The sequence below is a fragment of the Nuphar pumila genome, chromosome 11 (assembly GCF_984573655.1).
Source record: "Nuphar pumila chromosome 11, dmNupPumi1.hap1.1, whole genome shotgun sequence".
Lineage (NCBI taxonomy): Eukaryota > Viridiplantae > Streptophyta > Magnoliopsida > Nymphaeales > Nymphaeaceae > Nuphar > Nuphar pumila.
Genome location: NC_143259.1, coordinates 23,667,553 through 23,682,604, shown reverse-complemented (window position 1 = coordinate 23,682,604; position 15,052 = coordinate 23,667,553). Strand labels below are relative to the sequence as shown.

The window sequence follows — 15,052 nt, the reverse complement described above, 5'->3', positions numbered from 1 at the left end:
TACAATGCATATACTGAGTGAATGAAGGATACCGGATAGGGTAGATGCTCTTCCTCGCATTTGTAAACAAGCATTCTTGTCAACAGGTCCCAACGTCTTACAAATATCGATAAGTTTCCAACCATCAAAAGGACAAGATCCACCTGCAATAACAAAACAACGCTTTAATGGCACTCAAGACGACATACGTTCTTCAAAGATAGCATGATGACATGGAAAGATACTCATGATGCCTTAATGACACTGGTTGGAATGTTTGCGCGTTATTGCTTTCTTCCATAATGCCTAATGACAACGAAAAAGAAGAGAAGAGTGAGATGACCGACAAATTTGCCTATGATGCCCACCAATGATCGAACCAGTCGATCGCGAACACAGAAATGTTTTGTAACACAAGGCATGAATGAGAAAGCAACAATGTGTTGTAAAATAGGTTAAAAAAAGGCGGGAACCTCGACTCGAGCCGATGATAAAGTTTGCGTTGTCAAAGGGAGCTCCTGTTATAGCAGATGACACAAAAGTTTACTGCTTAGGACGAAAACGGAACGTTTGAACTTTGAAGAGTTAACATCATACTTCCTGGATGAAAAACTTTTTTTGTCCTTTTCTCGAACCGTCATTTTTCTTTTTTTGAATAAAGGATATTTCTGTAATTTTCTTGAACCATCATTTCATGGCGAGCATAGCAGAAAAGGATACTTAAGTCTTTGCAACCACACCAGATTATGATGCTAAGTGATGCCGACACACAAATATACGAGCTTCACAAACTCTTATACATGACACTCATTGGGAACCCCAAACACGAGATGTAGCTAACGACCGTCGTCTTCGGGCGAGAGCACACACCACCCTCTCACAAAATTCCTCTGTCCCCTTTTCTACCTTCTCCCGATGAAGTTTAGGACGTTATATCTTTAGGTGCCGTGATGTGTCTAGAAGATAAGATGGCTAAACTTAGAGACGTGTGCAATCAAAGAACAAGTAAAAAGGTGAAGAAAAAAGAGAGTAACGAAGAAGGGGATAAAAATCAGACCTAAACCAATTACTTGGGGCTGAACACGACGGTGAGTCGGTAAAAAGTTCACGATGAATAATAACTGAACGTCCTCGGTTCAAACCCCATGAACGGTTTTGAGTTTTGACTATAAAAAAACAAAAAACGTCTTCTTACCTCCACAGGCTGCTCTAGTGCTTTTTGACAGTATGAGATATCCATAGGGTCATAACCGGAAAGACCCTATTATATAATTGAAGAATCAAGCCAACCTCTTAACCCGTATTAGGGAGTTCTATATTGATCAGTAATTCATCCGTTCTTTCTCGACAAAAAATTGCCATCATGGGTCGGTGAGATTTCCGCAAATTATCGTGAAATTGAGGGTATTTCGATCTGCATGCCATTGGGACCATCGCTTACAACTTTTTTTTTTGTTGGATAGGCAAAACTGGGGTTAGGTTCATCGCTTACATCTTACAAGTGAGCTCTGTTGCAAAACGTAGCGCAACGGCTGGACAAGACTAGAGTCTAGAGCATCTCTCTCTCTCTCTCCAGTGTGAGGGTTCATTATCCCCATAAAGCCGAACTCTGATCCTTTGAGCCCCTCGACCGCCTTGCATTGTAGAAGAGAGGAAGACAGACAAGAGAGAGGGAGAGGGAGAGGGAGAGGGAGAGGGAGAGGAGAAACAGGATACGTATGGTGACCGCCATCTCTCGTCCTCCCAGGAAGCTCGTAACGAGCCTCATAAGCAAAATCTTCACCAGAAACCTCGAAACGCTCCAGCAGATGTCTCCTACGGCCTCCGAACAACTCATGAACTATGAGTCCCAATATAGCGCCCACAAGTATGCTCTCTTTCTCCTCCCTTGTTATGTTCCTTCCCTTTCTTACTACTTTTGATTCTGTTAGGATCAGCTACGACCATTGTCTTCGTTTTGGTTCTGACTGGCCTTCTTGTATTGTTGGATGCTTCTCTTTTCCCCTTTCCGTCTTTAAACACCCCCCACAAAAAAAAACCCTCGAAAAATAAATCACTACAAAAAAAGCTACCATCCGATACCGATAGTATTCTCGAAGGCTAGAGGAGCGCGTGTTTGGGATCCAGAGGGCAACAGATACTTGGATTTCCTTTCTGCGTATTCGGCCGTTAACCAGGTATAACTTACCCATCTCTCTCTCTCTCTCTTTAATGAATCCACGTATGACACCATGTATTGTTTTTTTCTAACATTTTCTCGACATATACTTAACTTTCAGTGTACCGTATAGACGCTATTGTGATGTTGTTACCTGTGATTGTGGGTGGTAGGTGGGCGCTGGTAAATTCTCTTTTACTACTTTTATCCACACCTTTTGGTGGGAATGAGTGTAACGACCCCAACTCCTACCTTTGAAAAATGCGGAATATTTTTTTTTTTTTTTAAAAGAGTCGCGGAAAACTTCCCAGAGACTTGGGGTCCCTACAGTTCCAATTTCAGTTGGATAACCACACACCACAAAGCAACTTACATTTATCAATCATAACCAATCCACTGAATTCTTTTATTAATGAATCAATAATAGTAATATGTTCCATGTCAAAAATGAAATATCAAACTGCAGGAAATCAGAAGAACTAAAAGAAAATAACAGTAGAGCCACTCTGTCCGTAAGTGAAGTCGTCTGAAACAAATGTGACCCTCGTATCTCTCAGAAGCTAGTCGACTTCACTGATCACCTGTGCCTGGGAAAAACCAATAAAATAAGAGGGTCAGAAATCCGAAGAATTCTGCGTACAGGTTTCCCTAATGAATCAAATAAGAAAAAGAGCATAAATAAGATCCATGTAATATTTTGAGGAATACAATTATACTCAATTCTTAAGTCAATTAACCATTCATGCATAATTAAACAGTTAACAGTAGGGAACACGAAATATGCAACATTGATCATAACTTAATCAATAAGGCAATTAAATGTAAAATAGATCAACATCATACAATGATCAACATAAACAACTAAGTGAACAGGTAAATATGCATGAACTAATACATAGCAGGAATATGCATGATTTGTGTGCAATGCATGACCCATTTATTATCTTCCATTTAAGTTTTTCTCTTTCCATATGCATGTCCTATTAAATGCACACATCCTTAAGTTCCTCTTTTTAATTACAGTGGCCCGCGGATACACCAAACGGGTACAATCCCCGAGGTTAAGTAGGGTTCCCGGAGTAGCTTCACACACAATTTGTATTTTGTTACCGGGTTCCAAACTTAGCCCACGACCGATATCAGGAAACAGCACCATCCATCGGAACCTTGGAAAACAGCATCCAAAGTCGGGGACACCAGGGAAAACAGCATCCACTGGCGCCACTTTCTTGGTATACCAAAACAAACTCACAGCTGTGACCAACACACCACTCCCGGGTAAAGTGGCGGATTCTCCCTAAAACCGTGGCCAGGAGAAGAACCTCAATATCGGGTTCAGGGGCAACAAAACGCACACGGAGTTTTTGTATCCTCACGGTTTCCCTAAACCGCAATATCCAAGATTCCCACGCTAAAGCAGGGACATCAAGGAGAAAGTGAATTACACTGTTCTTTATTTTCTTTTATCTGGTTATTAATTCATTTCTTTTACGTTTGCAAATTTACATGCCGAATTAATAACATAAGCTTGCACATCAGCATGCTAAGCTTTTCATGGGACCACCGCCCATGACAACATAGAACAGTGTGGTAAAACAACAAATCTCACATTTGATTTGTTGAAATGCATCAAAATAATTAAAACGGAGAACAACTAGTTCTCGAGGCTCACCCAGCCCCTGATGATCCAATTTGATCATCACAATACTCATAAGCATAAATCCTCAATCACATGCCACTATGCATTCTTTTCACATGCTTTCCAATGCGCATTCATGTATGCAAGTTGTGCATGAATCAATAATTTCATAAGCATAAGCATAAATTCACACCCCCACATTAAATGCATGTTTTCATGACATGCACGTACTCATGTCAAATGCAATAGTTCATTCATGAATCAATCCAATTAAAACATACGAACAACCATGCAGTTTTGATCTAAATTCCATATGTGTATATGCACAAGTACACTCACAACAATAATTTCGAACAAGGATTATTTATCAAGTTTAAGCACCTAAGGAAACATCACCCTGAATAGGCATAACATAACCAATAGGCATATGGAACATACATAAAAACTTAATTCTATATAAGGCAGGATTTGAACTCATAACCACACATGTACATGACAAACATGTTACCTACTTAGCTAAATGCACACTCTATGAGTCAAATTGTGGATTTAAAATAACATCTAGTTTATATAAGGTTTTTCTTGAAATTGGCTATTCAAGCTTTGCCGACTTAATTGACTAGGGTTAAACCCAATTTCATTATCCAGAGACATGTGGTCAACCCAGCATAATGGTCCGTGAAAAAGTCAATCCAACTAAATAATGAATAGTATCTGAGTTTGCACGAGTACCAATCAGACTAACTGCATGACATGATTTATAACAATCTGCAGCTTAACTGCCAATAGATAATAAACGCTCAACAATATTACTATGATGTTGGCTGAACCCAGCATTATATGATGTTGTAGCTTAGAAAATCTTTTGAACTAATAATTCTACAGACAGCTAAAAGAAATAAAAAGACCTCAAGATGCAAATCTGCAGCTATAACACCAGACCAACCAACTGATCAGAATCATCAGATGCACATGCAGTTCATAGTTGTAATTCAGCAGAAAGCATATTTTTTTTTTTTTGAAAGGGTTACCTGATTTTCTACATGTAATAGTATCAGTCACGTATATTTACTTAAACAGAATTCACACCAGTCCATCTACATACATCTTACAGAAATGGGTTTCACGATCACATGAAGAATCGGTAGATGCTGCTAGATTAAACATACTAACTCTGAATTTTTCATTGATAAACTTCTCATGACAATAGGGTGTAAATATGTGTATATTCTTTCCACTCACCGGACTGTGAGACATCACCAAAACTGGTAATGAATGGGTCCAATTCATACTAATGGATTATGATATATGTATAAGTACACACACACACACACACACACACATATATATATATATATGTATATATATATATATATGTATATATATATATATATATATTCCAAACGGACCCATGTATCTCGTACATGGTCTGTTCCAGGTGTGTTGTACAAGACCAGATTTATACCGGTATATTCACTTATGGTAAATCATATCTATGCATACATAAGGCTCTTATGCATCTACGTGTGCTGTGAACATAGGCCAGAACAGAATGTGTGTTTCAAAATAACAAAAATGTGCACAGAAATTTTGTTCTCTATCTACATGCATAAAAGGTCAACATGTTTATCTTTTAAACTTAAGACTAATGAAGGCACAATTCCCATCTTACACACGTTTTTCCCTAAATCAACAGATTCAATGTACTATACCCATAAACCACCATAAATCTATTGATTCCTCATAGGTCAAGCATAAAAGAAATTCAGATTTTTATGGATTCCTTAAAAACAATACCTAAATCGTATTTAGGTTCTTTTTTCCCATTCGAGCCAAAAGAAAAACCCGTACCTTGTTGAAGATTTCTCCGACGGTCTTTCCGGCAAATCGAAGGCTGCCGTGGCGGAAACAACGAGCTAGCTGGAGTCGCCCCTTCCCTGCTACCGTGACAGGGAGTGTGGCTATTTATAGCCGCGGCCCTCGGTGGTTGTGGGTGGCCAAAGCTCGCCGGCGACCTCCACCACTCCGATGCACGCCCCCACGAGAGAGAGAGAGAGAGACGAGGGAAGGGAGAAACGAGAAAGATGAGGGAAGAGGGTGAGACCCCCTCTTCCACCTCCCTTTATATTGCCGAAACCCCCCTCTTCCGAGAGGCGCGGGGTTCGGTTACGCCAGCCGAGCCCCCCCTTCCTTTCTGGAAATGGCAGGAATCGTGCCCTAGGCACGATTCTTGCTCCTTCCTCCTTTTAAAACAAGAGCAGCCCGATGTAGGGTTTTAAAAAACCCTATCGGGTTATGGATCCGGGTCGGGTTCGACCCGGGTCCAAGAGCTTCTTACCTTTTAAACTTAAATTCTTTTTTTTTTCTTTAACGAGAGGGCCGGGTCCGGGTCTGTGACCTGCGGCTCGGGATCCAAACCTGACCGGACCCTTGCCTTCCACTAGGTCATCCATGGATTGGATCCAAATGGATCCAATCGTGGATCCCCTAAAAATTCTCATATAATATATATTTTTATATATTTTTAATCAGGTATACGAATATATAGGGTATTTTACCTATATCCAAATGGATCCTATCTGGGTATTGGATCCGAAATGTGGATCCCACGCCCATACATACATTATATACGTAGTTATCTCTTAAATAATTCGCCAAATTGAAAATTTTTGCACTTATGTAATTACATATATGTTTTATGAGATAAATACATATATAAAGACCCCTTTATGGACCCCGGATCTGCGACTTGGATCCCGGGCCCAAATCACATTGTTAAGAAATATATATCATAATATATTTAAATAAAAACCTAAAAATTAAGGTTATTACAATGAGATTCCTGGATCACTTTGAAAAGGAAGATGTGACTTCAAAAGACGCTAGCATGGCTACTGTTATAAGCTTGGGTGCGCATCTATGTCATGGATGCACTATGATCGGTAAGGCTAAGGCCAGCAGTGGAGAGTAACCTTCCTATGGTTGCTACTCACTTGGGGTCTTGGATGCTAGCAGCACGATGCCACCATGCCGTGCTCCTCTGCTAATTTGTATCTCTCTCTCTCACCCTCAAATTTAATTGGGTGCAAACAAGACTGCGAGTGCAAGTTTTGAATTCCCATTACCAGACCAAGTTGGATTTGAAGCCCATCATGTAGATCTCCATCTTGAAAATCTAACCGTCCATATTTGTCAAAATCTTATGTCCATTTTTCTTTTCTTGAGCGCGTGACTCCCATATTCATCCTTGATGATACAGGGTGAGGTTGTGGGCTCGTCCATTTTGCTTGAGAGCTGTAGCTAACGTAGTCACTCCTAATTTAACAAAGCATATGTGTGTGTGTGTGTGTGTGTGTGTCACACCATCGGGTGCATCACTATTAAGAATCGTCTTGTGAAGAATAAATATGTTTTTTTTGCCATTCTTTGGCCCCCATCTGGAACTGATGGATTTCAGTGCTCCTTTCATGCGTTTCTTCATGTGATTTTTGCCAAGTTATCCAGCTTATTACCATGCCGAACCTGTTAAACTAGACTATATAGTTACGGTTAATCTAAACTAAATAGTTATGGGAGTTTGACATACTTGGTTGTATGGCATGCTCGAAAACAGGGTCACTGTCATCCAAAAGTGGTAGACGCTTTGATTGAACAAGCAAAGAGACTGACTTTGAGTTCGAGAGCATTTTACAATGACAAATTTCCTCTTCTGGCCGAGCGTCTTTCAAGTACTCTGGGGTATGACATGATTCTGCCAATGAATACTGGAGCTGAAGGTGTGGAGACAGCATTAAAGTTGGCTAGGAAATGGGGTTATGAAAAGAAAAAAATTCCAGACAATGAGGTAAATGGAAATTCTCCTGATGGTATCTTCTAGATTTTGTTTTCTTTCCATATTTTATCTAGATATATTTGAAGAATCTCTTATGCTTATTAGAACAGTAAAACATTCTAATACATTATTGGTGAGCACTAACAAATAATCTGAATCAAGTTTTTGGATTGGAACGGTTTGCCAAATTTGAATTCAATCATATTATTTCTGCTATTGCTTTCAAAGTGTCTGTGAGAACTAGAAAAAGTTATGTCCTTGACTTAGGGATGTAATCGTATCCCGGCAGGTTTCCTCGGCATCAGTCAGGGCAACCTAGGATCCATATTCCATAAGAAACTTTGGTTACTTGAGTCTTAGGTTGGATCCTGGAGCCACCATTTGAAAATATGGTAATCACATTACCAGTTATGAGTGCATGCATGCGCTATTTGTTCTTGTATGTTACTCATGCATGCATGCATTTATTTTTCTATTTCTGTTAATTCTTCATTTTAGGTGACAGTCAGATTGAAGCAGTCTTTCAACTGACACACATCGTTTAATTTCACTGCTATTATTATTTCAAATTCTATCATATAAATGAGTTTGAGGAGCATCCTAAGTCACACGGACTCGGCTAAAAGGTCGATGCACCCGCGTCGACACGCCCCGACACGGATGCGGCTTTGGACACGGGGCGGACACGGTCAATGCACCGGGGCCGAGTCCATCCACATTTTGGACTCGGTCAATTTTGACCGAGTCTATTTTTGTCCATTTATTTTGGTAAGCTTGTGTTGTTACTTCAATAGAATTACTTTTTTATTTTTGCTTTAAAATTTACAATCTTATTATTGTTATATATATATATATAGCCGTGTCTCCGTGTACAAAATTTTTTATTGTGTTGTTACTTCAATAGAATTACTTTTTTATTTTTGCTTTAAAATTTACAATCTTATTATATATATATATATATATATATATATATATATATATATATATATATATATATATATATATATATATATATATAGCCGTGTCTCCGTGTCCAAAATTTTTGAAATTGCTCCGCACCCGTGTCGCACCCGTACCCGTACCCACATCCATGTGACATAGGGAACATCGTATTTGCATAAAGTTATCTCAACCAATGGTGGCATTCATTTAGTAAAGGTTTGGACTTGAAGAACCTAGGACTTATAGGATTTGCCTCAGGTGTGGTCCAGTGCCAGTCACAGACTTGGTGGTTTTGAACTTATCAAGTCTTTCAATGTTAATCAGAGTTCATATGCTAGATGCGTCCTATTGTTGAACTCTTTTGTTGTGCAGCACATATATTTGACATGGAGAGTTGTATATATTTGGGATGAATTTTTTGAGTCCCTCTTTGTTATTGAGTGGCGACTCGTTGCAGCATGAAACCTAGAACAGATTCAATGATTATCAAAATGTGTTACCTACATTATTGTGATACAACAATTTGAGTACTTAGATTAAAAGATTCTCGGATATTCTCACACGGATAGGATTGTTGCGTTGGAGCACCTTAAATCTCTTTTTTTGCAGGCTATCATTGTTTCTTGTTGTGGATGCTTTCATGGCCGTACCTTAGGTGTAATTTCTATGAGCTGCGACAATGAAGCAACTCGTGGTTTTGGTCCCATGTTGCCTGGTCATGTTAAAGTCAAATTTGGAGATGCAGATGAACTTGAGCAGATCTTTAAAGGTTTGCAGGAGTGAATAAATATAATGATCCGTATACTTTAATGCATCTGCTATGAACTGATGTTTGTCATGCCATCACTCCAACTTGTTGGTTTTGCTAACTTGTAGCTCAGGGAGAACAGATTGCTGGATTCCTTTTTGAACCTATTCAAGGAGAGGCAGGGGTATGTACAATTGAGATATTATCTTGCAATATAACTTATCAGACTGTATTCACATTTGAAAAATTGTCCTCTGCAATATCTTTATGCAAATTGAAAGCTAATGAACTCCATCTTGTGCATAAGCAAAGTATCTCAAGCACATTTTATAGCTTTATGCAGCTTAGCTTAAATCTAACATGCATGAGGCATCTGATACACTAGCTGAATTGATAGAGTTTCACTATATTTGCCTGCATGTTTGCAATGGAAGTGATAAGTTGTAACATGATGTTCCACTTATTTTCATGTGCCTTGCCTAAGAAAGCTAGTAATCGCTTTGGCATTTGCCTCATTTCCTATCATATACATTGTGAATGAATATTGGTAAATTAGTCTTCTCATGTGTTTGTTAAACTTTTCTGATATGCTGTGCAAGTCAAGCATGTTGTGTGCTATGTAAGTCGCCATGATTATTTCAAAGCCAATCAAGCAGATTGATGCTATAGAGATGCTATCTTATTTGCCATGCAATGGCCAGAATCCTGGCTGGTATATATGAAGAGTTTTTTTTTTCCCATAATTTCCTCTACCTTATGGACACCCAAAAGCATCCCTTATTTGATTTTCCAAAATCATTTTTACATTTCAAAATGTTGAGACCTAATGTTAGACTTCTGGAGGAGATGTTCATTTATCCGACACTTCTGGACACCGACACTACTAGACGCTTCGCTTTTTAAATGTAGAAGTGTGTAAAAAAAAGACACTTGATCTTGCATGTCTGACATACTTGGGTGTCTTAAACATGAAGTGTTTGATGTCTGACACTTCATGCCTACCTTAATTAAATTTTATTTTCTCTCATTTTGTGTCGAAGAGTCAAACCTAGTCAGGAACTATGCCCATCAACAGCCCCTGTTAAGAGTGGACTTTCCTCTCTTTTCACAATTCTGATGCATATTAAACTCTTCAGTGCCACATATAAGGGAGGGGAATCGAGATTGCCTACCTCTATTTTTTTTAAATAGTTTTTTTATTCTTTACATATTTCTTTTTTTCTCTCGCTTTATATATATATATATAATATATATATATATATATGGATTAATCTAACATTAAACTAGTTGTGTTTAACATTAGATGGATTAAACCTTATAAAAATAACTAAAATACCCTTAAAAATGATACTTTTAGAAATGCATGGCTACTTTTTTGGGCATTATTGGTCTTTTGAACTTAAAGGGAATTGAAAAGTCAAATACCTTTTCCAAAAAAGTAACCTTATGAATCCATCAAATTTACCCCTTTGGCCTAAAAAAGTAACCATATATTTTCAAAAATGTCACTTTTAAAGATATTTTAGTTATTTTAATATGGTTGAATTCATCTAATATTAAACATAACTAGTTTAATGTTACATAACCCTATATCAGTGTTGTGAAAAGCGTTAAGGCGTAGCGAGGCCCTCCACCAAAATCTGAGGCGAGGCGTAAGCCTCGAGGCGTAAGTCTCGAGGCGTAAAGCGTAAGCCTCATTTTTTTTAACTTAAAAAAACTATAAAAATATCTAAAATTATAAATAAATAAAAAATGCTTTATTGATTAAGCAACAACCAACAAGAAATAAAAAATCTTAAATAAATACTGAAAAAATATGAGATTAACATGTAAAAGTAACATTAATGCAACAATTTGATCTATGTAAGTATCTAAGAAATAAAATATGAGAATTCATTTAATAAAAAATTAACATTAACAACAAAATGCATATTAACCTTAACAACATCATGTCATAATTAAAAAATGAATGTTAGCATTAACAACCAAATGTTAATATATTTGTCCAAAACTCTTCAAAATGAGAGTGTTAACATTCACAATTATAAATGAAAGACTCCAAAAAACATATAAATGACCATATCTCTATGATATGAATTAGGACCTAGGCTCTTCTTGTGTCTCGTCATCATCAATATTTAAGCCTTCAATGTCATCATCTGAGGAATCCATATAAATAGGTTTTCCTTCATCTTTATTCTTTGTCTCTTCATCGTCTGCACTTGCTTCCTCCACACATTCTCGATCACTTCTTTTGCTTTTCTTTTTCCTTCAATAAAAAATCATGTATTAAATACTTATTTAATGTAATTAAAAAAATATATTTATATTTCATAGCAAGGTAAAAGAAATATAGCTTTAGCTCGATCTCTTGAAGACCTTTTTTGCCTAGAACCACTTTGTGAATCATGAGGTGAAGTGACTTTTTCAATATGCACATGCTCAATGGCATTTATGTCGAAGTTCGAATCCAACCATGAATCCTCCAACCAATTGGGATCACTAGGCAACACTGGATCTTCCTTCTCCATAATTCACTCATCGTCCGAGTCTATATGATCTAGACATATAGGGTCTTGGTATCCCTCCTCCTCATATTTCTCTCTCTTAATTTCATATCGTACATGTTAAGAGAAGTTGACTACTTTAGTCAACTTAGAATTTATTTATTCTTAAGGTTGGATTTGATATTTTATAAATAATGAAGGACCCAAATGTAAATTTATTCTTTTGGCTAATCTCTATTTAAACTAAAGGAGATTAGACCTAATATGATTTTGATGTCCTTCCCTCTCTCTCGTTTCTTATTCTTCTATTCACGCTTGCTGACTACATGGTATCAGAGCCATCGACCTAGGGAGTGTGACTTCGGGTTCTGCACCAAAGCTCACATGAAGGTCATCAGATTCGAGGTGTGCCTGTTTTAATTTTTTTTTGAGGAACCATGTGGAGTTGATCTGATAACTGATCTGTAGTTTGACAGGAGTCATGACTCAGATCTGTAATCCGATCTAAATGTCGTGATGAGGCCATGTGTTTCTGTCGACCAGATCTGGTGGGTACAGGTCTGGGTGTTGGGATGATGCCGTGAAGTGGGTGACAGTCAAATCTGGTAGTTGCTGGTGTTGAGTGTCAAGGGTGAATATCAAATACAACATATGGTCGTGGATCTGCATTCTAATTTTTTTATCTGATCTGATCATACGTTCTGGATTGTTCAGATCTGATCACAGATCTGGGTGTCATGGTGTAGATCAATCATCGTCGTGGATCTGCATATCATGGAGCAAATCGTAAGTTTTGGAAGAGCTCAGATCTGATCTCTTAGTGGATCGAGAGTGTAGATCTGAACAACTATAGTGATGGTAGTTGACCAGATTTACAAAACTGTGACAGATTTTTTTTGGTGCACGTGGAAGCCTATTGTAGCAGCGATATTGGTTGTGAATCCTGAGTTAATTGTTATTCATTATGGGTGAAGTTCCAAAATCTGATTACATGACTGAGGTTATTGGGGAATATAAAGCCTTCGCAAACCCTTTCTCATATGGTTCTTCCGTGAAATTAAATAAAACAAATTATGCAAGGTGGTCTAGAACGTTTATGATGTCGGTGTTTGGACATCGTAGAAAATATATTCTGTTGGGATCTGAACCAAATGATAAAACAGGAAAATACAATACTTGGGAAGAAGATAATGATATTGTTATGTCGTGGATCATGAATAACATTGAACCTCATATTGCAGATGACCTGATTTATTACACAAGCTGCTAAACAAATGTGGGACAATCTTCGAGATACGTACTCTCAAGAGACTAATGCGAGTCGTATTCTCTAAGTTGAACAAGATATATATAATCTGCATCAAGGGGATCAAACTTTGGCTCAGTACTATGCCTCCGTTAAGGCTTCCTTTGAGAGGCTTAATGCTCATAGGCCTCTGTGTTGCTCAAAACAAAAGGATCATCAAGAACAAACTATGGTTGCTCGGTTCCTCACAGGCCTATCGTCAGAGTTTTCAGTCGCTAAAGTTCAAATGTTGACTGGGTATGATGTTCCTACTCCTGCTGATGCATACAATCGGTTGAGTAGACTTGCCATCTCACTTCCACAATCTCAACCTGTAACTCCGGCTTTAGCTGTCCCATCTGGTTATGGACGAGGAAATATTTTGAATGTTAGAGGAAGAGGTATGGGAGGTAGAGGTAAACTCCAATGTACCTATTGTGGAAAATCAGGACATTTAGAAGATCGTTGCTGGGATAAACATGGACGGCTTGCCATTCCTCCATTGAAGCCAAATGTTCCAAAAGCTAATGTTACAAAACTAGAGGTAGAGAATTAAACCGATTCCCCTAGTGATTCTATTACTCTTAGTCGTGCAAAATATGATGAGCTGGTTGCACATCGTCTTTCAAGTTCCTCTTCTCCTGTAGCTGGTGTGGCCTACTCAACAAGAGACAATCTGTCTTCTGATGATAGTAAGTGGATTATTGATTCTGGTGCATCTAGACATCTATGTGGAAACTTTTAAAAATTTTCAGAGTTAAAGGCTATTACTGCACATCAGAGTGTCTCATTAGCTGACAGGAGTTCCTCCCCTGTTGTTGGACAGGGAAATGTTTCTATATCCTCTTCCTTGCAGTTGAACAATGTCCCTTATGCTCCTTCATTTCTTCAAAGTTTATTCTCAATTAGTTGCCTTACTAAAGAGTTAAATTATAGAGTGATATTTGATCCTGCATATTGTCATTTTCAGGATTTGCTGACGGGGAAGAAGATTGGTGGAGGCTATGAAGAAAATGAAGTCTATTATCTACATCACCCAGTAGGAAATATTTATGCTGGAGTCGATTACTCCTCTAGTCCAGTTCAGTGGCATCGTCGTCTCGAACACCCTTCATTGTCAAAGCTTCGTCGTGTCATCCCTCAAATTTCGTCTACTACATCATTCCAGTGTGAAGCATGTCAGTTGGGCAAGCATCATAGGAGTTTGTTTCCTTCTAGTCAGAGTCACTCGAGTCATAAAGTGTTTGAACTTCTTCATGCTTATGTATGGGGTCATTATGGGGTCATAGTAAGATTCCTACTAGGACCCAATGTCGCTATTATCTTGTTATTGTCGATGATTTTTCTAAGTTGTCTTGGGTGTTCTTAATAAAAGAAAGATCTGAAGTTTCGAGTATCTTAAAATCCTTGGTTATTTAAATAAAAACTCAGTTTGAGTCCATTGTCAAGATTATTCGCAGTGATAATGCCCTTGAGTTTAAAACCAAAGAATTGTTGCAATTTTATCGAGACCATGACATTCAACCTCAAACCTTCTGTGCCCCTATACTTCCCAACAAAATAGGGTGGCTGAGCGAAAACACAGGCATCTCCTTGATGCAACTCGCACCCTTATGATCCAATCCAATGTTCCTGCTTCATATTGGGGTGATGCAGTTATCACAACTTGCTATTTGATTAATCGCATGCCTTCATCATCTATGGAAGACCAAATTTCTTTGCAAATCTTGTATCCTAATGCACCTCTCTTCCCTCTTTCGCCCAAGGTATTTGGGTGTGTTTGTTTTGTGCACAGACTTGGACCTGTCCGTGATAAAATAGAAACTCAAGCCACTAAGTGTATTTTTATAGGCTATCCCCAAAATTAAAAGGGGTATAAATGTTATGATCCAATTTCTCGTCGGGAGTATGTTAGTGCGGATGTATCCTTCTTAGAGTCTCTTCTATATTATTCAAGTTCTG

The 15,052-nt window shown here is 38.1% G+C and overlaps 1 protein-coding gene across 1 annotated transcript in view; it reads left to right on the top strand.

Moving 5' to 3' along the window:
- The first annotated feature begins 1,596 nt into the window (after window positions 1-1,596).
- The window catches only part of DELTA-OAT (ornithine-delta-aminotransferase), a 34,411-nt gene continuing 20,955 nt past the window's right edge, over window positions 1,597-15,052 (top strand). The window contains exons 1-5 of the mRNA XM_089981472.1: window positions 1,597-1,846; window positions 2,048-2,156; window positions 7,390-7,620; window positions 9,160-9,319; window positions 9,427-9,482. Coding sequence (XP_089837598.1) covers window positions 1,698-1,846; window positions 2,048-2,156; window positions 7,390-7,620; window positions 9,160-9,319; window positions 9,427-9,482 — 705 coding nt within the window. The 5' untranslated portion in view covers window positions 1,597-1,697. The remainder of the gene's footprint in view (window positions 1,847-2,047; window positions 2,157-7,389; window positions 7,621-9,159; window positions 9,320-9,426; window positions 9,483-15,052) is intronic.